Genomic DNA, 21,892 nt, shown 5'->3' with positions numbered 1-21,892 from the left:
TTCTCTGCCATACTTCCTGTGAGGCTTTGAGCAAGTCATGCAGTCAGTTCCCCACCTGTAAAATAGCATTTCTTTCCCTCACAGGGCTGTTGTGAGGAGAAATACATTACAAATTGTAAAGGAGTACTCGTGACACCTTAGAGACGAACAAATAAATTTGTTCGTCTCTAAGGTGCCACGAGTACTCCTTTTCTTTTTGAGGATTCAAACTAACATGGCTGCTACTCTGAAACCTCTCATTACAAATTGTGAGGTTCTTGGATACTACAGTAATAGAGGCCTAGAGGTACAGAAAATAGATGAATTATTTGCCTTATTCTTTCCCTTTGTGTTGAATAATGAAGAGTACAATGGGGCTTATGGTAATTATTTTTGGATCTACTAAGCCTAATAATGATATGATTGCAGGAACACATAATTATGGTTCATGTAGGGCCATAATTTTTTAAGCAGAGCTCCTCATTTATTTCAGATGATGACTTGTGCTCAGAAGTTGATTATATGAAATGGGTCTACATAAATATATGGAATTCATTAGCACACCTCTATTGTTAGTTCAATATGTGCATATAGAGCACCACTATGACTTTTTTGCTCCTATTATATAAAACATAACCAAAACTATAAACTAGTCCAGGAACTTGATAATTGCACAGTTAAAGGTAATTATGCATTCATTTTTGTTCTGATTATTATAATTATGGCTTTCATTGGCAGCATTAATTTGCCAAACTATTTTTGAGTATTATTATTATTTCATTATTACCATTTTCTTTTTTTAAAACTTTTTTTGGCAAATCAGTATTGCTGATGACTCAATGCTGGCAAATCAGTGCTGCCCCCATGAATTTCCACAGTGCTTGAAGTGTGGACTTGTTCTGATGGCCCGGACTGCAGGAATCAGAAGTGAAATGAAAAATTCAGTTGTATTTTTTTAACCATAAAGCAATATTCAGTGGTAATATTTCCCCCTCTTTTGGTGAACTTTTATCTGCCAAAAGTTGATTTACTAATGTTAACATAACATGACCCTAATTTTAAATCTTTTCCTGCAGGTTAAAGAATGGCTCTGTTTAAACTGCCAGATGCAAAGAGCACTAGGTGGTGATTTAGCTTCTGTTCATGGTCCTGTGCCACAGCCTCTTCCATCCAAACAGAAGGCAACCTTTCCACCTCTAACAACCAAAGCGCCCTCCCAGCCCCAGCAGCCTGCTCAAAAGAAAGATATTTCTCAAACACCGGCTTCTTCCCAGTCCCTAGAACCTAAAAAGCCCCCGCCACTGACAAAGCAACCATCCATGCCTGGCTCTCCCCCTGTGAAATCAAAGCAGCCACCCACTGTGCCTGTTACCCCACACATCTCTCAGCAAATTGAACCCACTCCAAAATTTGGCCAGGTCAAGCCAACATTGGTCGAAGATAAGCAAAAGAAGCCTACAACTGACAGTGTGCCCGCCTCTTCAGCGTCTGGTCTGAAACGGGATTCACAAGGTCCCAAAGCTCCGTCAACTCAACAGAAAGCAATGGAATCTCAGAGATCAGAACATGCCAAGCTGTTGCTGGACACCCATCTGGCTGGGGATAAAGCGGTCCTGCCAGATTCCAAAACCTTACCACAAGTGTCACGGCAAAAGTCAGATCCTAAATTTGTTTCTCAGCCTGGACCAGACACTGTTGAGCCAACACAAATGAAAGAAGACCTTAAGAAGACACAAATAAAAGTAACCCCAAAACCTGATGCCAAGCAGGTTCCAAAAGGACAACAAGCAGCTGTAGGCCCCAAGCCTACCCCCGTGCAGCCAACACCTCAGCCTCAACAGCCTCAGAGAGCCCAAGAGCAACCAAGGCGTTTCAGTCTAAATCTGGGAGGTATTACTGACACCCCTAAACCACAGCCTACAACTCCACAAGAAACAGTTACTGGGAAACTCTTTGGATTTGGCGCGTCAATCTTTAGCCAGGCTTCAAATTTAATCTCCACATCAGGCCAACAAGGAGCTCAATCCTCAGGCCCTCTACTGGGGCCTGCTACAAAGCAACCCCCTCCACCATCTCAGGTACCATCCAAAGAGGCCAGTCAGGCTCAGCCATCTCTAAAAGCAGCACCTGTGAAAAAAGAAGCCAAGCCTCCTGTGGCAGAAAAGTCACAGCCACCCAAGACAGATAACATTGTAACCGTTAAAGGATCTGAATTAGAAAAGAAACCTATTGCTGCAAAAGACAGCAAGCCTCAAATTGCTGAATCTAAAAAATCTGCTGGGCCACCAGGACTGGAAAAAATTACCCTACCTAAATCAACTTGTACTCTTTGTAAAACTGGACTAAACATTGGTTCTAAGGATCCTCCCAACTTTAATACATGTACAGAATGCAAGAATATCATGTGCAATCTCTGTGGATTTAATCCGATGCCGCACATAGTTGAGGTAGGCAGTGGCATTTATATTTACTCTATATACGTTAGCAACTGGTTTTCTAGATTGTGAATGTCAAAGCATATTTTTAATTAGCAAGTGGTGCTGAACAATTCTAATGCTTCATTTGAGAGCTTGTATTTTTTTTAATTAAATATTTCTGAAACTTGGAGGGTAATCAAAAGCTACTTTAGATGAATTTCCTGTATTTTAAAGGCAGATACTTTAGTAGATCTCCTAGGTTTTGAGGCAAAGGCAGACTAATAATAATGATGATTACTGAACCCTTTGAAATTAGTGGTATTATAGCATGGTAGATTATTGTACTCATTCTTTAGAGCTCACCCTGGGGTAAAAGTTCTCTTTCATGTCTGTCAGTATAGCAACATTAACATGGTTTATTTCCCTCTCCTCCTCCTCTTGATCAGTGAGCATTATTGAATGAAAGGATTTATTAATTGTTAGTCACTTTTCCCCGGCACAGTCTTTTAACTTCTCCCTAAATCTGTTAGACAGAGTTGTACCTGTTCTTTCAGGTTCCATTAATCACATTCTGACTCTTTACTGTATGTGGGAGGCAGACTCATTCTGATGTGCCCAAACCCCTGAAGTTTGAGGGATATATGTGTGCAAAGTGGGCCAGGATTTAAACAGGCAACGATCAGAAAGCCATTTAACTGATAAAAGGGCTAGAGTTTGAGTGGGGCTGTTTATTGTTAAAATACGACAATATGTCTTTCCCATGTAGCTATGTAGCAAAATGTTTCCACAAAAGACAATTATTGGAACAGACTCTGTTTAACTCTTGTAACCACCATTCTTTCCAAAAAGGCAACATTTATTTATTTATTGTTCTTTCTTGCAAGAATTTTGAAAAAGAGGGAAGTGGTGAGGCACTTTATGTCAGTTTTTGAGCAGGGCAGGAAAATACCATACTTTCCTTATTGAGTTAGCAAGACCTGACTTGGTAAAAATAGACCACCAGCCAAATACTTGCAGGTAATTCAAGTGTGTAATTCAATCTACTTAGTACCTGAGAAAAGAAACTATTAGTTAAGGGTGTTTGGTATCCAAGTAAATAAACTAGAAATATCTATCTGGGTTAGATCATTGTGACATCACTGCCATAGCAGAGTAGAAGCATAGGAAGAATAGTGACAAGAAAAGAACATTCAATGTGTGTGGACTTTATCTCTTGGATTCTCTTCCTAACCACGGTATTGCCAACCCTTGAGAGTGTGAAAAACTGGAATCAGAGCCCCTTGCCCTTCAAAAAACACCAAACTAAACCAAACAACAAATTCTCACGTTCTTGTGTCTGTCTTCTGAATTTTTCAGTCTTTAGGGCAGAAATCCTGCACCTCTAGAATGTGAGATCATTTGGGTTTAAAATTCAGGTAGAGATTTTTCAAAAGTGACGGAGGGATTCAGTTGCAAAAGTCCCATGACTTTTAATGCAGCTTACACTACTAAATCCCATCATCACTTTTGAAAGCCCCACACTTGGCTGTTAAATAAATGCATTCACAAAAATGTGAGGCTTCCCCCTGACTTCCCTGCTGGTTCCATGTACCTTCTCCTAACACCTAAAGTTGGAAACTGGCATGCTATTTCCTTTTTTCCTCCCTCATCACTGTCCAACCTTCCTGCCTGGACTCCTTCTCTCAGTCTCCTAGTATTCCTCTCACCCCATCTCCCTTTCTGCTCCCCTTAATATTCACCACCACATTCTCTTCCCTTCAAAGTCTCCCTCCATTTCTGCTCAGTTTCCTGCCCGTTATAATCTCTCTTTCCCCCTCACAATATCCAGTACCTCACATTCTAATTTCCTTCCCCTGTAGTCTGTCTGCCCCCATGTCTCTCCTTCCCACCTAGTTGTCTTCCTCTTTCCCACAGTCCTTGGTCTGTTTTTCTTCCTGCAATATAAATTTCCTTAGCTGCTGTCCCATTTCTATGTTACCCCCCCCCCAAGCCCTTTTCTGTTACCCATACCCTATGGTTTCCATCTTATTTGCTTCTTTCCTCTACTTCCCTCATTTAGCAAGCCACTCTAGCTAAATGTCTTTGTCTCCTCCCTGGCCACACATTGTGAAGAGGATGCAAGCTTCAGTCCCCTTGAGAAGAATGGGAGGTGGTAACCTTTTTCCAAAGGGCAAAAAATCATGAGGAAGACCAAGTAATCCAGACATAAAAACCACCTGAAATTATGAAAATTGCAAGTAATATAATGGGAGTTAGCATTTTATTGACTCTGTAACTGTAGTGCTCAATATAGCTGGAGTGTGATGTGGTCTGTCAAAGGACAAGCAGCTAGTCAGACTGTGTTTATTACCAAACTTCACACTCTCCAACAACTGTTTTTGAAGGTGGGGTGGGCTGATTTATATGGGGATCAAAGGAAGGAATGCTCATAGCTGTTAGAATGAGATCAGGAGGGAAATTCACTCCCTCTGTTTAACATACACTCTCTCTTTTTATCCTTACTCTCTGAGTTCTAATCTGGAAAGACCAAATTCGGCTGTTTTAAAGGCTATATCTTTCCTTTTTTAAAAAAAATCCTTCTGTCTCTTTATACTGAAGTCAGGATGGGTTTGGGGTCAGAAAACAATGCAACATCAGTCCTAAACTGAGCTTTATTTTGCAGTTGCTAATGCACAAGGGCAGTTCTTACTGTTGTTTGTATATCAGTCTATGAACTGTTACCTGGTACCTGCCAAAACATGAGATGTGTCCTTCATTACTTGGGAAACCAGAGGGAAAGCATGTGGTATAGGTAATAGATAAGGGCCTGGAGGACCTTGACACAGGAATGGAGGCAGCATCTAAGCAAATGTGTTTGAATGATTCTGATCCTGCCCCATTTAAGGGGCGCACAGTGAGGCTCAAAGAACAAGAAAACATATGCTGAGTTGATAAATATTCAGGAAAATCTAACCCCCCCAGTGCTTTTCAATCTTTGAGTACTTTTAACATGGAATATCCAGCATGCAGCCTGGTATCATGCTGTGGACAAGGGTGGCTGATGCTTAAGAGGGAACAAGATGCCTATTTATAATAAAAGATATTTGTTCCTGTCGTTATGTGACAGCACCTCACCTTTTGAAGCGTATTTCCTTCTCTGAATCCATTGAAAACAATCCCTGTGCTGATGAGCTCCAGTTAAACCTACAGGGCCAGTCTCTCAGTGGTGTAAATCAGCAAAGTCCCATGGATATCGATGTAGCTGCACTGATTTTCACAAACTGAGAGTATGGCTCATATTGCCTTTTTTAAAAAAGAAGCAATTGCTCTTTTTTTCTCATTTGTTGATCTAGCAGACAAATATTTATTTACCTAAATGGTAATTTATCTGTGAAGTAAACTGCGAAGAATAATTAAATAAATGACACTTGATAGATTTCAAAGACTTACAGGGGCACGTAAACCTGGTGCATTAGCACAGAGCTGAGCCACTGTTCTTATCCTACCATTTACACAATGGGGAGGAGCATTGTTTACCAACTGTTTAATTAGCTTTTCTGTGGGTTTCCAGCTCGGGTAGTTGGAAGCAGTTCTATTTTTAGTAACAGAATATAAGAAAATTGCAACTGTCGAAGCTCAGAAATGAAGACTGTGGCAACGACCATTTTGTGCATTTAAAGCTCAGTGTGGCTTTTGAGTGAATACTGAACAGGATCAGAACTGGGTGGCTAATATAATTGTTGGACATGCTGCAGGTCGGGGGGATGGCAGGAGGGAGGCATCGTGCCATGAAATAGTGTGGCAATAAACTACAAGGAGGATTTTCAAAAAAGAAAGATGAGTTAGAAACATCCAGAGGGAAAAGCTAGGAAATTAAAATCATGGAATCAGGATGGATGCTCCATAAGTATAACATCTTTATATAATCACATAGTCTATGAACAAAAAAAGGAAGCAAAATGATATATGAGGTGCGTATATAATGGTAGAATATGCAGTATGTCTAATCTTATAGAAATGCCAAGGGAACAACAGACCTAGAGTTCTTTAGTCTATGGATAGCTGTAAAATTATCCATAGGTATTGGAAGGAAAAAATGGTTCTATCTGTGAAAGAATTTATTATGGACATGGTAAGAGGAGTGTTTTTGGAATGGAAAATAAGTTGGGAGAATTTGGGGGGAAAATGGATGTAATTTCTGACCTGTGAAGGAAGGAACTATAATTCTAAGAAAGGGATGTGTGTGTGAAGACATAGCTTGCACATGACAATCTTAAATAGGGGAAAGTAATATTTATTATTAGGCTTATTTGATGGGGTTGTCTTCTGTGCAAAATTCTACAATTTGACTTCGAAATGGAATGTTAAAGTTTTTGCTATTTTGGGCCCCCACTTGTATTTACTAGACTTTATTAACATTAATACATAAATGATGATCTTCCCCAAAATAAAACAATGGTGAAGGGAGTGGGGAAAGTGGCTACATTGTGAAGTCCTTCCCCAGGCAGACTTGGTGGTATCATAAAAGCAAAGAGTTTAGCAGCATTCAAAGATCAGCCATTTATTTGGGCAGAGTTATAATACAAAATATGAACAAAATAAAGTTTTGCAATGAATATAAACCTTCATGCTTCAAGACATAAACAAACTTCTAACTTTTGGAGCTAGCAGGACATTTTCCATGATCCCATAACCGCCTACTTCAGGGTCTCTTACACTTTTCTCTGAAGCAGTTGGCACTGGTGTAGATGGCCCCTGATCTAACCCAATATGGTAATTCCTATTTTCCAAACTCCCACTGAAGTCTGAGGGGAAAATGGAGCATCGACATCAGCAGGTGACCCATTTTGTTTAAATGCTTCAGGAGTTTATTCAGGCCCAAACACTAGCCTTTAAAAATAATGGAAATCCAGCCCAATTGAAATGAGTCCCTGTAATTAAATATCCAAATGTGGCAGGGGTTCTTTAAAGCAAGTCTCTGGAACACTTTAAAGTAATGAGCCATCCAAGAGTGTGTAATGAAAATGTCCATCCAAGATTGTCATGAAAAGGTCCAGAAAGCTGTACTGTATCATCTGCGATGATATCCATTACTTCTCATTTAGTAACAACTGTGCACTACATTGTCTGCCCTTTAGAGAAAACCTGGACATTCTGCTAGTTGAACTCCTGCGAGAGTTTTATAGAACTTTTTTGTTGTATTGTGTTGGGGTTTGTTTATAGAATAGCGGGTATCCAGAAAACCTAGAACACAATCGAGAAAAATCTGCTGGTTGGACTATGAGGAATCCCTATTGTCCCTCACAGCTATCCATTTTCAGCAGCAATATTTTTTACTTATGACATTTAAAGCCTTTCTCTAAATTATTATTATAAACAGGTGCATGCTAGGAATGCTTTGCTCCATAACAGTGTCTTTATTATGCAAAAATGGACAGGAAAATGCAATGTATATGAATTCACCATGGTTCATAGAAGTTGTATCCATTAATTGATAACAACCACTTATAATCAAGGGATTTGTAAAATTCCTTTTACAGAAGACTGTATCTTGCATTTGAGCCAGACACAAAATAACCAATCACACAATATGCAGAATTAATGAAGAAAAAGTTTCTTCATTATCAGCACAAAATGAAATTAATTTTACACCAAATCAAGCATTCCACATTTCATAATGAACTTTGATTGTGTAGTTTGTGTTAAAAATACCCTCATAACTGAGCAATTGATGTTTGTCCATATTTTTATAAAACATATATACAATTGAAAGAAATAATTCATAGATTCCAAGGCCAGAAAGGACCATTATGAACATCTTGTCTGACTTCCTTTATAACACAGGCCATAGAACTTCCTTAAAATAAATTCCTGGAACATATTTATTAGGCAAAACATCCAATTTTGATTTAAAAATTGTCAGTAATAGAGAATCCACCATGTCCCATGTTAAGTTGTTCCAATAGTTAATTACTTTCATTGTTAAAAATGTGTATCTTATTTCCAGTCTGAATTTGTCGAGCTTCAGATTCTAGCTACTGCATCATACCTTTCTGTGCTAGATTGAAGCAGGTACTTATGGACTGTAATCAAGTCACACATTAACCTTCTCTTTGTCAAGATGAATAGATTGAGCTCCTGAAGTGTTTCACTGTACGGCATGCTTTCTAATCCTATAATCATTCTTGTGGCTCTTCTCTGAACTGTTTCCAATTTCTCACATCCTTCTTGAGTTGTGGACACCAGAGCTGGACAGAGTATTCCAGCAACAGTCATACCATTGTCAAATACAGAGGTAAAATATAATCTCTACTCCTATTTGAGATTTCCCTGTTTATGCATCTCAGGATCACGTTATCTCTTTTGGACACAGTGTTGCACTGGGAGCTTATGGTCAGTTGGTTTTCCACCATGACCCCAAATCTTTTTTCAGAGACACTGCTTTCCAGGATAGAGTCCCCCATCCTGTATGTATGACCTACATTCTTTGTTCCTAGATGTATACATTTACATTTAGCCATATTAAAATTCATACTGTTTGCTTGAGCCCATTTTACATAGTGATCGAGATCACTCAGCAGCCTGTTCTGTTCATTATTTACCTCTCCCCCAATTTGTGACATCTGCAAATAATGCAAGTAATCCAGACATGCTGATTTAAAAATGTCTAACTTTAGTAGCTGCTGTTTAACATCCTCCTGAGATTCTGGTGGAATGGAAAGAGTGTTATCATATGATATGACTACATGATCTATTTTTTCCGAAATACAGAACAGAAATATTTATTGAACACTTCTGTCTTTTCTGCATTGTGATGGATAATTCTATCATTTTCATCTAGTAATGGATCAATACCATTGATATAGTTTTTTTTGTTCCTAATATACTTATGTCCTTAACTCTGCTAGCCATAAATCTCTTCTTGTGTCCCTTTGCTTCCCTTATCCATTTTCTACAATTCATAGCTTTATATGCATTACTATCAATTTATATTCGTTACTATCAATTTCCATTTACTTCCATTTGTTTTATATATATAGAAGTCTCACATCAGGCCTTCACTTCGCCTTTAAACCAGGTTGGATTTTTAATGAATATGGCTTTCTTCCTCATTTGTAGCTTTTTGGGCATCTAGTAGAGAGTTCTTAAACAATTCCCACTTATCATTCACATTTTTCTGATTACGTTCTTCTTCCCAGCTGATTTGGCTCATAATCGTTTTTAGCTTTCTGAAACTGGGCTTTTTAAAACACCTACTGTTTGTCCATTATAAATGTGATCAAGTCATGATCACTTTTACCTGACTTACCAATTAGTCTTTAGTTCTCTGATCAGTTCCTCTATCTGTCAAGATGTGGTCTAACATAGAATTCCCCTTTGTTGGATGCAACACCTTTTGAGTGAGGGAATTGTAATCTATAATATTCGAAAATTCCAAGGATGTTTTAGTACTGGCAGCGTGAGACCTCCAGCGTATGTCTCTCAAATTGAAGTCCCCCATGATCACAGTTTTTTCCCCCTATACATTGTAGATAAGGTGCATAAGGAGCCATTCATCTTGTTCCCTAGTGTGATTTGGTTGTCTAACGCCCCCATCTTGTGCTTTATCTGTTAGGACATGGATCCCTAATGTGGGATGCGCCTTCAGATGATATAATAAAAACTGACCATGGGTAAAATTTTCAAACGCACCTAACATCCGTGTTTCAAAAGTGACATAGACACATAGGGCTAGAGTCACAAAGGTGACTTAGGACTTGCAGTGCTGTGCGTGCAATTCACAACACTGAGTTAGGTGCGCAGGCTCCCAATACAATGCATGGTGAGAGTCAGGCACCTAAGAATGGTATTCCCAAAAGCCAGCACGCTAGGCAGCAAGCTGCTTAAGCTAGTCAATAGGAGATGCTGATGAGCGGGGTGTATCTTATCCCCAGCCCTCAAAGAGAGTTAGGTGCCTAATTCTGGGCTGCAAGGAAGCATCTATCTCTGCTTGGGATTCACACTTGGCTACTGACGCTGTTTCTGGGTAGAAAGATGGAGGCTCATGCCTAACTCCACACAAAATGACAGGGTATGAGGGAAGGGGATCATGAGGCCTCCCTTATAACTTTCAGCTCAGATGACCGGTATTCCCCCAGGATGTGGGAGAACCTCATTCAATTCCTCCCTCTTCCTCTCACGTGAGTGCCCAAACCACTGGACTCTAAATTAATTTGATCTTTCTCTGGCCCAATGCATACTTAATTATGTATACACCATGGAACAGCTTCAACAGGAGGGATTGAGAAACCCACACCAGAATTCCCCATAGCTCAGTGGTTAGGGCATTCACATGAGTGGTGGGAGACCCATGTTCAACTGCTTTCTCCTCATCAGGTAGAGGGGTGGAATTAAATGAGGTATTCTCATATCCTGGGTGAGTGAACTCAGTGTTATAATGGAGGCCTCCCTCAGTTTTGTGTGGAATAAGGCAGGCAAGATAGATGTAGCAATGCCTTGTTTAAGAATCCTGCTGGGGCTTAGGTAAGAGAGAAGCTTCCGGGCACTGGCAGAATCTTTGGAGGATATGGCTGGTCTAAAGGCCAAAAGCAAGGCCCTCCTGTTGCTGACACACTGGGCTAATCCTCCTACCAGGAATGAAATGTCATGGTGGAAAAAAGTGTCTGGACCATCCCCAACCTCCATTAGGGCGATTCTGCCTGTATCATGATTGTACCACTACTGGGAATCCACTCATAAATTAATGCGGCGTAAGTGTGGATAAACTTCTGATGAGAATTCTCTCCTTTAATGGTGATTCTAAGGGCTACAGCCTATGGGCTCTTGTAAGCAGGGCCCCATGGGCCACGGGAAGAGACAATGTGGAGGCACTAGGGCACCAAAATCCATTAGGATGAGGAGTGTAGGTCTGGGGAACTCTGTGCTGGGAGGGCATACAGCAAGCCTCAATGGAAAAAAAAATTAAGAACGATTGCTATCTCAGTTCTTTTTTGGCCTCCGGTAGTATCTGAGCACCATGCAGTCACCCACCTTTGACACCCCTCAGAAACCTCTTTGAAGTAGGGAAACATTTACCTCATTTAACAGAAGGTAAACTGAAGCAGGCACAGATTGTGGATTGCAGCGTGTGACACAGTTTGGAATTGAACCCAGATATTCTGAGTTCTATTTCAGTGCCTTCATCACAAGGGCATCTGCTCTCCTCTTGCAAAAAAAAAAAATATCCTTCTCCCTCGCATCTCGTTTAGATTTTCCGCATAAGGAGGAAATCAGGGACTAACTCTAGAGTCTGAGAGAGACTGACAGTGCCTCTCGAAGTAGGTATTTGTTCTTTTGCTAGTGTTAGTCTCTTAATTCTTTTGCTTCTGTTTCCTCTGCTTATAAAAGTTTCCATTTTGCCCTCCCGAACCCAGAACGGCAGGGGTAACTAAACATTGTAGATACAGACAGTGGGGTGGAGATGTAAAGCTACACAAGGCCAGCTGGCTTTTATTAGTATTCTAATGGTGGGTGTTAGTATGAGCTCCAAAGAGCTGACTGCTGTAGCAATACATTTCATACATGACCTGCTCCTGTCTCACTGCCAATTCTCCATATCCAGAAGGAATACTCTGAATTCTTCACCTGTAGATCTTGTCTATTTCTTAGCACCTTTCAGGATGAAAAATGCTTGATCATCATGATTGGCATAAGGCTTTAAATGCTGATCTTGCAGTCTAGTTTTTCCTCTGCTATTAGGACATCAGACAGCCTATAGACTAGAGCAGTGGTTCCCAAACTTGTTCCGCTGCTTGTGCAGGGAAAGCCCCTGGCGGGCTGGGCTGGTTTGTTTACGTGCTGCGTTCGCAGGTTCGGCTGATCGCGGCTCCCAGTGGCCACGATTCACTACTCCAGGCCACTGGGGGCTGCTGGAAGTGGCGGCCAGTACATCCCTCAGCCCATGCCGCTTCCAGCAGCTCCCATTGGCCTGGAGTAGTGAACCGCGGCCACTGGGAGCCGCAATCGGCTGAACCTGCGGACGCAACAGGTAAACAGCCAGGCCCGCCAGGGGCTTTCCCTGCACAAGCGGCAGAAAAAGTTTGGGAACCACTGGACTAGAGCATTAGTGAGGGTCAACATGAAGTCTGAAACCTAAAGTAGATAATCTGAAGAATTACTGACTTGGCCTTAAGACAGGAGATTTTCTCCTATTTTATTTCATCAGGAATTTGCATCATGCTGACATTATCAAAGAAATTTTCTAAAGTCTTAGCTTAGCTTGGTTGTATCTAAGCTTGACATCACCCAAGGAACTTTTTATATTTATATTAACATTTTAAGGTGTTTTTTCTCTACAGTGTTTCTTTAGTCACAGGATCCTTCTTGTCTTTCACCTCAAGTAAATGCATAATTTTAGTTCATATTGTCTTGAGAAAGAAACAAAAATGCTGATTTTAGGCATTTTAAGAACTGGTCTAGGCTTCATGCACCTTGATGACCAAAACAGAGGAGACTCAGTAAGACACTGATACATTTTTTCAAAAATGATTTGTGATTTTGGGTGCCCCAATTTTTGGGTGTCTGAATTGAGATACTTTTAAGAGGCTTTATTTTTCAAAGGTTCTGAACACCTTTAAACATACAATTGTGTTGTTAATATATACATGCAAAGTCCCAGGTTATCTTTCTTACATGACCAGAAAAATAAATAGCACAAAATCTTTTTCGGTACTGAGAGAGATTTGGTTACTGCTGGTCTTTGCCATAGACACATCATGGAGTGTCTTATTGATGTTGTAACCTACCCATAAGCAAAATGAACAGCCTGATCTCTTCTTGGGAAGAAGTACAAAGGACATGACTGGGGCATGATATCTGTGGTGAGACTTCAATGTGTCTGAAACCTACAGCGAGACTTCTTGACAATTGCCAGCTCTCAGGGACTCACATAGTCACCTCTTTATGCATTGTAAGCATACATGCTCTTTTTCTATCTAACTCATAAAGGACGACTGGTATCCATGCTTTATAGTCAAATTACTGGGACCAATAAGATGGCTATGTATATCTAGTAACACTCTGGCAAGAAGTTCTACTGTAACATGTATGTGCATTCACTGGGGACATATCTTATTTCCCACAAGACGATCTGTACATGTTGTCAGGGGAGTTAATAAGTCCCAGTTAGCACATGCAGTTAAAATTTCATATTATACTGTGCCAACCAAGTGGATAGTGCTCATCAAAATACTATGATAAATTAATAAAGAAATGTTAGTGCTGTGATGCAGTATAAATCCAGAAATGCACTTGGGAACCAGTACTGCACCCTTTTACACCCAGTAAGGTTGTACGCGTGTAATCAACAGCAGTATTTCAATGCATTAGAACCATCTGGATGATGAATAACAACAGTAAAAATATGAGGGGATCTTAAGGTGTAAAGAGAGAGGCCCACACATGAATACAGAGGAGATATTCTGACACAACATTACATAAAGCATAAGAACCTTATTTGAAATTGCCTGTGTAACTGTGACCGTTATTTCTGGAAGGATTTTGTGGAAATTGAGACGGTTCTGTGGACAAAAACCAAGATGATTCAGGACTTTGGGAGAATGTTACTTATGAATAAAATTGATTTGGCCAATATATTTGGGGACAGGGAATTCTTATGTCATTAAAGTGGAGTGGAAAAGAGAGGATTAGATTCATGCCAGAAAGCTGTTTGAGATGCTGTCTTATAGTATTTGAAAACAAGATGTCATGGACTAATGCTGAAGAAAGGATTAGCAACATTTAGGCATTCAGGCAGAATGTCTTTACACAAAGGATGGTTGGAGTAGAAAGAGAGTGTCATATTTTGTTACAATCATCAACAAAAGGAAATAAGGTAATGTGCATCCATTTTTGAGGGTCCAGGGCATGTGTTTGGGTGGAACAACAAAGAGATACTAGTCACTAATTGCATTTTGGGGGTAAAGCCAGATGCTGAGACAGTGAGATAGCCTAGGCTTCTGAGGACAGGGCCCAGTAGACCATATGGTGGTCTTCTGTTTTTAGAGCTCTCCTAGATTAATATCTTGTTGGGTTTTTATCAGATGGACTTACAATTGGAAATAGTCTAGTTTTCATGTAAGGAAATATTAAACTGAACATAAGAAACTTGTCTTCTAATTTATATCCTCAACCAATACAATGATTTTGGGAGATTTGTGTCCTAGCAGATGGACACAGTTACTAAACAATTCCAGCTAGTCAGAAAACTGTAAATATTTTTTTTTCAGTTCTTAATTTTTTAAAAAAATAATTGAGTACATTTTCAGGCTGATTTTCTGCTTTGGAACTCCACTCCTATCTATAGATGATTGAGTTTAAACAAATTGATCTTTTATTGTAGAAATAAGTATATATTTCCACCAATACAATTTCATTGAAGTTAATGACAAAGCCTATAATCAACTTTCTGATTTAACTTAAACTGTCTGAGCCTCTGTAAAACTCTGTAAAGTTAAGAAAAAATGTTACTTTTTGTAGGTAGCCTTGAGATTAATCTTTTTAATGCAGTGGAATATTTTTGTTTATATGAAATGCGTTACAATGTTGCGGCATGTATTCTTTTCTAAAATGCTGATAAATATTCTGCAGTGACTGGCATTTTCAGTCTATTTAATGGGAATGATCACTTCTCATATTTAGAGCACAAATGAAGCTCATTGGAATCAACAGAGACTCCCAGGTAGAGTTATTGGAAAATGTTCTCCCCGCCCCACACCCATGGAAAATTTCAACAAAAACTAAAGAAGTTTTGTCAAAATTTTCCATGGAAAATTTGGGGTCTTGGTGAAAAATCAAAATCTGAAATATTTCAGCCAAAAATGGTGAAAATAACATTTTGCCTGATGCCTCACAGTCTCCTCAGTTTGTGGTGAGAGGCCGTGCTTCATGGAAAATGAAATCTGGTTGTGGAGGCTGTTCAATGGAGGAAAACAGGAGCATGATGCATCCAAGCCACAATTCATTTGAAGCACTACAGAGGCATTTCATAATCAAAATATTTTGGGATTCAGACAACTACCATTCCCCCCCCCCCCAGTTTTTAGCTATTCAGTTTTTTGATAATAAATAGAAGATTTCTGCAGAAATGAGTCACTTTTTAAGAATTTTTTGTAGACAAAAATGTCATTGAACTTTGAGAATTAGTTTAGATGGGGACATTTTGATCTGCCCTTCTCCTTGTTATTGGTCATCTTCTGTTGCTTACATTGACTTCAGTGAGCTTTGGTTCAGGACTTCAGAGATTACAGTGAGTCCGAGTGTTTTTTCCTTATATTATGGAAGAAACAGGTTAAGAGTGGAAGGAGAAATGTTAAAGAGAAATAGTCTAAAGGACATACCATATATCTAGCAAGTATAAATAGAGGGTAAAAAATTAACAGGGTCTTTCGGAACACACACATACAAAAAGTTAGTATTTGTAATTCTTTCATCATACTTATCGCAGATTTGATATACAAAGTTATTACTTCTTATTACAAGATCTTGTCATTATACTTATCTGTCAGTATATTAATTTCACGGTGTCTAATTTGGGTACCGGTCCTCTAAGCAAGAATACAATGTAGATTAAGTTAAGCTATTACTCTGTGGCACTTCTGCAAAAAAAAAAAAAAAAAAAAAGATTTTTCAGGGGTTTTTGTTTTGTTTTGAACGTAACTGAAGGGAGTTAAAGATTTTGGCCTAAATGTCCATAGAAAAAGTGACTGGTGATTTTTGATGCATCAGTTTTTAGCTGTACAACTTGACATCCTACCCCTGAAAAACCATCCTTTTTCGGGTGACTAGATGTCCTGATTTTATAGGGACAGTCCCAATTTTTGGATCTTTTTCTTATATAGGCTCCTATTACCCCCAACCCCGTCCCGATTTTTCATACTTGCTGTCTGGTCACCCTGTTTTAAGGCATTGTTGTAATGGTATTGGTCCCAACAAGGTGGGTGAAGTATTATCTTTCATTGGACCAACTTCTGTTGGTCTTTTCCCCAGACCTGAAGAAGAGCTCTGTGTAAGCTTGAAAGCTTGTCTCTCCCACCAACCGAAATTGGTCCAATAAAAGATATTATCTCACCCACCTTGTCTTTCTAATAAGCCTGTTTACGACTGTCAATTCTGGGCATCCAAAATCACTACTAATTTTGAAAATGTTGGACTTTTTGTGCATCACAGAAAAGGCTGAACAGCACTATTGAGTCCTGGCAGTTACTTTACAAACTTCTGCTAATGCACTTTGGTTCTGACCTACAGCATATTGTTGTTCCGGTCCTGAACCACATTTGAGCAGAGCATATTTATTGTATTCTGTGTAGTGGATTTTTAGATTCCTATGAGGCCAGCATACTTGTGACTCGATTGAGATTTAACCCAGCTATCTAAAGAGGTGGAGCCCTGGCATTTATCTTCTATATCATCTAGCGCAGGGGTTCTCAAACTGGAGGTCAGGACTCCTGAGGGGTCACAAGATTATTACATAGGGGGTCATGAGCTGTCAGCCTCCACCCAAAACCCTGCTTTGCTTTCAGCATTTATAATGGTGTTAAATATATTAAAAAGTGTTTTTAATTTATAAGGGGCTTGCACTCAGAGATTTGCTTTGTGAAATGGGATCACCAGTTCAAAAATTTGAGAACCACTAGGGGGGTGTCTCCTAATCAAAATGTAATTTCTCGTATGTGTGGGAATCCTTTTTAATGTTTTGCTCTAGAGTGAAACTATAATTAATACTGTTTTCTCAAACTTGTATGAAAGATACCAGTCCTCTGGAGTCCACCAAATGCCAGGCCTTTGCAGCACATGACTGTTCCTGCTCCTGAATTCCTGGCTTGACCTTGGCTTGATTTGGATTTGTACCCTGATACCTGACTTGGACTCTGATTCTTAGTACCAAACCTGGCGTGGAATCTAACTACGAACTCCTTGGTTACTCCCAGCCTCACGTTGGCACCTGTTCTGACCCTTGGCCCGGACTGCCCTTGTGGGGATCCTGACGCTATGTGTTGTAAAGGGCCTGCCGTAGGTAATCAGTAAAGTTGAGTGGGGCTCAACTTTGACTTGGTTACAGAGTGCAGATTCCTATTGCAAATATATTGCAAGCTTTTTGCTACAAACTGTAAGATCTGGCAGACCCCATAAAGAGCAGCCTCTTATACTGATTTCTCCAAGGTCCATTAGTAGGTTTAACCAGCAAAGCCACGGATTTTTCTTCGAAGTTTTGATTCCAGCCCTGATTGAATTACAGTACCCATGAGCTTTGAGGAAGTTGTGGACTGGATTTGAATTTTGCATCTGGTCCTTTTGTCTGAACTTGTCAGATCCAAATCTTTAGCTCTAAACATCCCCAAACTTTGGGATACTTGAACTTTACAGCTTAAGCCTCTGTTTCTCTATATGGATTTGCTTCCTCACATTGCTTTGTTTTGAGTAATTTAAAATTTTAATCAGATTTTTTTTCTTCCACAAGGGCAGTGGGGAAGAAAGGAGGTCAGGTTTACATCAAGCCCCAAATCCGGATATTTTGCTATAGTGGTTAATCGTCTTCCCATTATAGAACGTCTCACAAAACATTTGCTTTAGCACCGTGCACAATACATACATACTGTAGAATGTGAGGTTTTGAGGACTTTCCAGCTATTCGTAGGACACTATAAGTATACTGAAACGTAAAATTACTCCACAGTGATCCATTCCCCAAACTCTCCAGTTAAATCCCCAGTTAATAGGATTTACAGGGCATTTCATGCTTTTAAATAACATGTTTTGCTTGGATAACTTTGTTGTGAATAATTAAGTCATTTTTCCTGTGCACATATTCTGAATTTTTGGATCTAAATTTCATACCTCCCAGTGTTTTAATTGGCTAAAGCAGAAACAGTGACACTCAGGTTTTGCCCTGCTGTCCTTCCCTAAATGGAGATGGAAGGGTGGATAGGCCAAACTTCTGGGCAGCCCAGATTGCAGGAAATTTCCTGCTTCAACTAAATAGGAGATTTGGGGGCTCAAAATGGGACAGTCCTGCAAAACCCAGGACTGTTTGGAGGTATGAAATGTGTTATTCACAGAAAAGAGATCCCTTGCTTTTACTTATCAAGACATATGTAGGGAGAGATGACGCATTCTTACTCAAGTGAAATCCTACTAGAGCTGATACAGCATTTTACTTCATGCTCAGCAGAAAGTAATTATTAATTATTATCCTTATAATAGGAGGAATCAGGATGAATTGTTGGGGGCTTTCATCAGTATGCAAGATATATATTTTTATAGCAGATCTGGGAAAACTTTGTTTTTTTTCTTTCTAACCTATTGAAGAAACTCAATTGACTGCAAAGTATTTCTGTCTCTGTGTGTAATTGTAATACTTAGATTATTTCTGTGTGTATGGTTAGTTCGGTGTTGCGTGTAATGCCTCATTTAGCTTTTCAGTGGGCAGAGTGGGTCTATCATCTAGAAGGAGTCATTGTGGAATTGTTTGTTTGGGTTTAGGTTTTTATGGCGACTGGTGCTCAAAATGTATACAGAGATCAATACAGTCTAAAAATAATTTTGGTTGGAAGTTTCTGGCTTGCTGTGCCTGTAATCATCTTGGGGTTCATTAAATCAACCAGTGAATGAGAAATGAATGAATGAATGAATAAATAAATAATAAATAATAAAACAAACTGGAGAACATCTCTGTGAACTGCTGCACGCAGCCATGTGGTGTTCCCACCTCACATCTCCAGGGCACCTCTCCAAATTCCTGTGTTCATAATATTTTCCCTTATGAGGGAGCATCTTTAAATTATAATCTTCTACAAAACGTATCTCTACATCTTCCCTCTTAAAGAAAAACGAAGTTGTATGTGTGTGTGTGTGTGTGCAGCTAATAACTATGTAATAAAACATGGAATAAATTCTCAACTTATATAGTACATTTCTGTAAACCCAATGTATAAACTACCTAGGGCGGAGAGGTTACCAGCACATCGGTCTCAAGTGAGTCTTTACCACTCACTTTCCTCAAATACACCTTCTCCAGACAGATTAGCAAATCTCGATGAGTCTTTCAGGATGTTTAATCTCCTGCTCTGATCTTCTCTGTATCAGCCTTCAATTAGAGACTGTGTTGTTCTCTTGTTCCTTGACAGTTTCTCCTTAATGTGTTGACAATAAAGGATCAGTCAGATGGGAAATGCCAGAGTCCACATCTAATGTCAATGTGTTGGAGCTTTCTGGGATTACTTATAGATCTCTTCGATTACATCAAAATGTGTCCCCCAGTCTGTCTGGACTACATAAAACCTTAGATGCAGCTGTTCTTTAATGGTACCCTTTTAGCCCAAGTATTAGAGGTGTGATTCCTCAGGCACACCCTATCACCTTTGAGATCACGGGCCCTCTTGTCAAAATAATAATTCTGCATCCACTTCTGATTTTGTTTCATCTTCCGTATGGTTTCACTGTTACGAGAATCGAGAAATTGGTAAATTAGATCTGATCCTTCTTCCCATTAACAGCTGAGGTAGAGATGAAAATCCCAATATATTGCAAATTGCCTAAAATCTGTACTGGAGAATTGCAGTCCATTATTTCTAAAGCCTTCATCTGGAATTCCATGTCTGGAGAAGGATTCCCTTCATGCCAGCTATCACTGACTTACTATTAATACTGTGCAGTTTGCAAATTTCTGGATACAGAGAATAATAATTTGTGACTATTAAATAATCCTTTGATTGCCAGGTTAATAAGTCAGTGTCTACCTTCTTATAAGGCTTTTGTGGAACTTGATGAGGTCTCAGTAGCTCTGCCTGTTGCATGGCTTGTATTTCAAACTTGAAAAGCAGTTAGTAATGTCGTGATTGACCAAAATAGCACCTCTTGTGCTTGTTGTTTGCACTTCTCAATTCCTAAATGACCCTCGTGGATCTTCTGGTCATTCTGGGCATTCCAGTCGAAAACCAGACACCTGGCAACCTCTACAGTGACATTTGCAATGAGACTGGAATATTGTTGAGATGTATTTACTAGAGAGTTTCATTAGACTTCTGCTATAGCCTCATTATGTAATCTACCCTGTCAGTAATCCATATGATGAAAATATAATATCTTTGCACATACATGGATATTCAGATGGTCATTTATTAATTTAGATCTGGTTCTCTACTGCTATCTTTGTGAAATCTTGCAACTATGTTGTGTTTTAAATTAACAATGTTTATTTCTCTCTGATATGCAGACTCATATGGGTTCTTCCTGGCACATTTTTTTCATCTGTGGGGAGATAAGTTATTACAAAAGCATAATCTCACGGATGGTGACTATTTACAGAGTGGACTATCCAATGTGCTATCCTAAATTCCTAAGTTCTTTACCTACTCCTTAATTCTGTGCTGCTTATCCTCCATTTATATTTACATATCTGTAGTTTAATAATTGCTTCTGGTATCCACCTGTGGCCTCAAGAAGGAGCGTTCAGAGTGATTTCCATTTGGAACCTGAGAATACAACCTGTAAAATGCTTCTACTTACGTGGCATGCAGAGTTCCTCTATCTAGCCCCCTCTTTCCATACAGCAGAATTGTGGTATTTAGGAAATTCCCTGTATACCGAGGAAGTGGAACAGGAGGATTTAGCTCTAATTTCAGAAATACGGATTTTAAATATATCATGTTCCTCGTGGTTAAGCATAGAGGGATACAGAAAGCTAAAAACAATCTTTCCACTAGTGCATTTTTCCTGTTTTGTCACATCTTTAAATGTATTTTTCATGTACTGTTTACATTCAGATAAAAACTCTTACCTGTTGTTGACATATCTATCCTGCTGTTGCCTTTGTTGCTTGTTTCTCTCTGATTGACCTTTTTATGACGTCTGGCACACTAAGACACTCTGGAATGAGATGTATCTGTGCATTTTGTATAAAAGCAAAACTGACATAAAAACCTCTTTCCTGCTACTCTGCATCATTTTCTCTTCTCTTATTTTCAGCCATACCGTAGCAGTTATTCTTATTGCCTATTTTCCACCTCATAAAAAAGTTAAATGTGTGAACATCTCACTTTATTTAGGTTTCAGGGTAGCAGCCGTGTTAGTCTGTATTCGCAAAAAGAAAAGGAGTACTTGTGGCACCTTAGAGACTAACACATTTATTTGAGCATCAGCTTTTGTGAGCTACAGCTCACTTCATCAGATGCATAACGTGGAAAATACAGTGAGGAGATTTATATACACACAGACCATGAAAAAATGGGTGTTTATCATACACTTCATAAGAATAATTACAATGTGTATGATAAACACCCATTTTTTCAAGGTCTGTGTGTATATAAATCTCCTCACTGTATTTTCCACTTTATGCATCCGATGAAGTGAGCTGTAGCTCACGAAAGCTTATGCTCAAATAAATTGATTAGTTTCTAAGGTGCCACAAGTACTCCTTTTCTTTTCACTTTATTTAATTATTGAAAACTAAGGCCCATTTTTTAAACATTACTAGAAATTAG

The 21,892-nt window shown here is 39.2% G+C and overlaps 1 protein-coding gene across 5 annotated transcripts in view; it reads left to right on the top strand.

Annotated features, from left to right (window-relative positions):
• Positions 1-21,892, top strand: part of PCLO (piccolo presynaptic cytomatrix protein) — a 514,652-nt gene that overhangs the window by 21,679 nt on the left and 471,081 nt on the right. For all 5 annotated transcript variants that reach the window (XM_073328638.2, XM_073328636.2, XM_073328635.2 and 2 more), the window contains exon 3: positions 1,056-2,426. In XM_073328638.2, coding sequence (XP_073184739.2) covers positions 1,056-2,426 — 1,371 coding nt within the window. The remainder of the gene's footprint in view (positions 1-1,055; positions 2,427-21,892) is intronic.

Source organism: Lepidochelys kempii, chromosome 1 (genome assembly GCF_965140285.1).
Source record: "Lepidochelys kempii isolate rLepKem1 chromosome 1, rLepKem1.hap1, whole genome shotgun sequence".
In the NCBI taxonomy this organism is placed as follows: domain Eukaryota; kingdom Metazoa; phylum Chordata; order Testudines; family Cheloniidae; genus Lepidochelys; species Lepidochelys kempii.
This window is presented reverse-complemented; position numbering and strand designations above follow the sequence as displayed.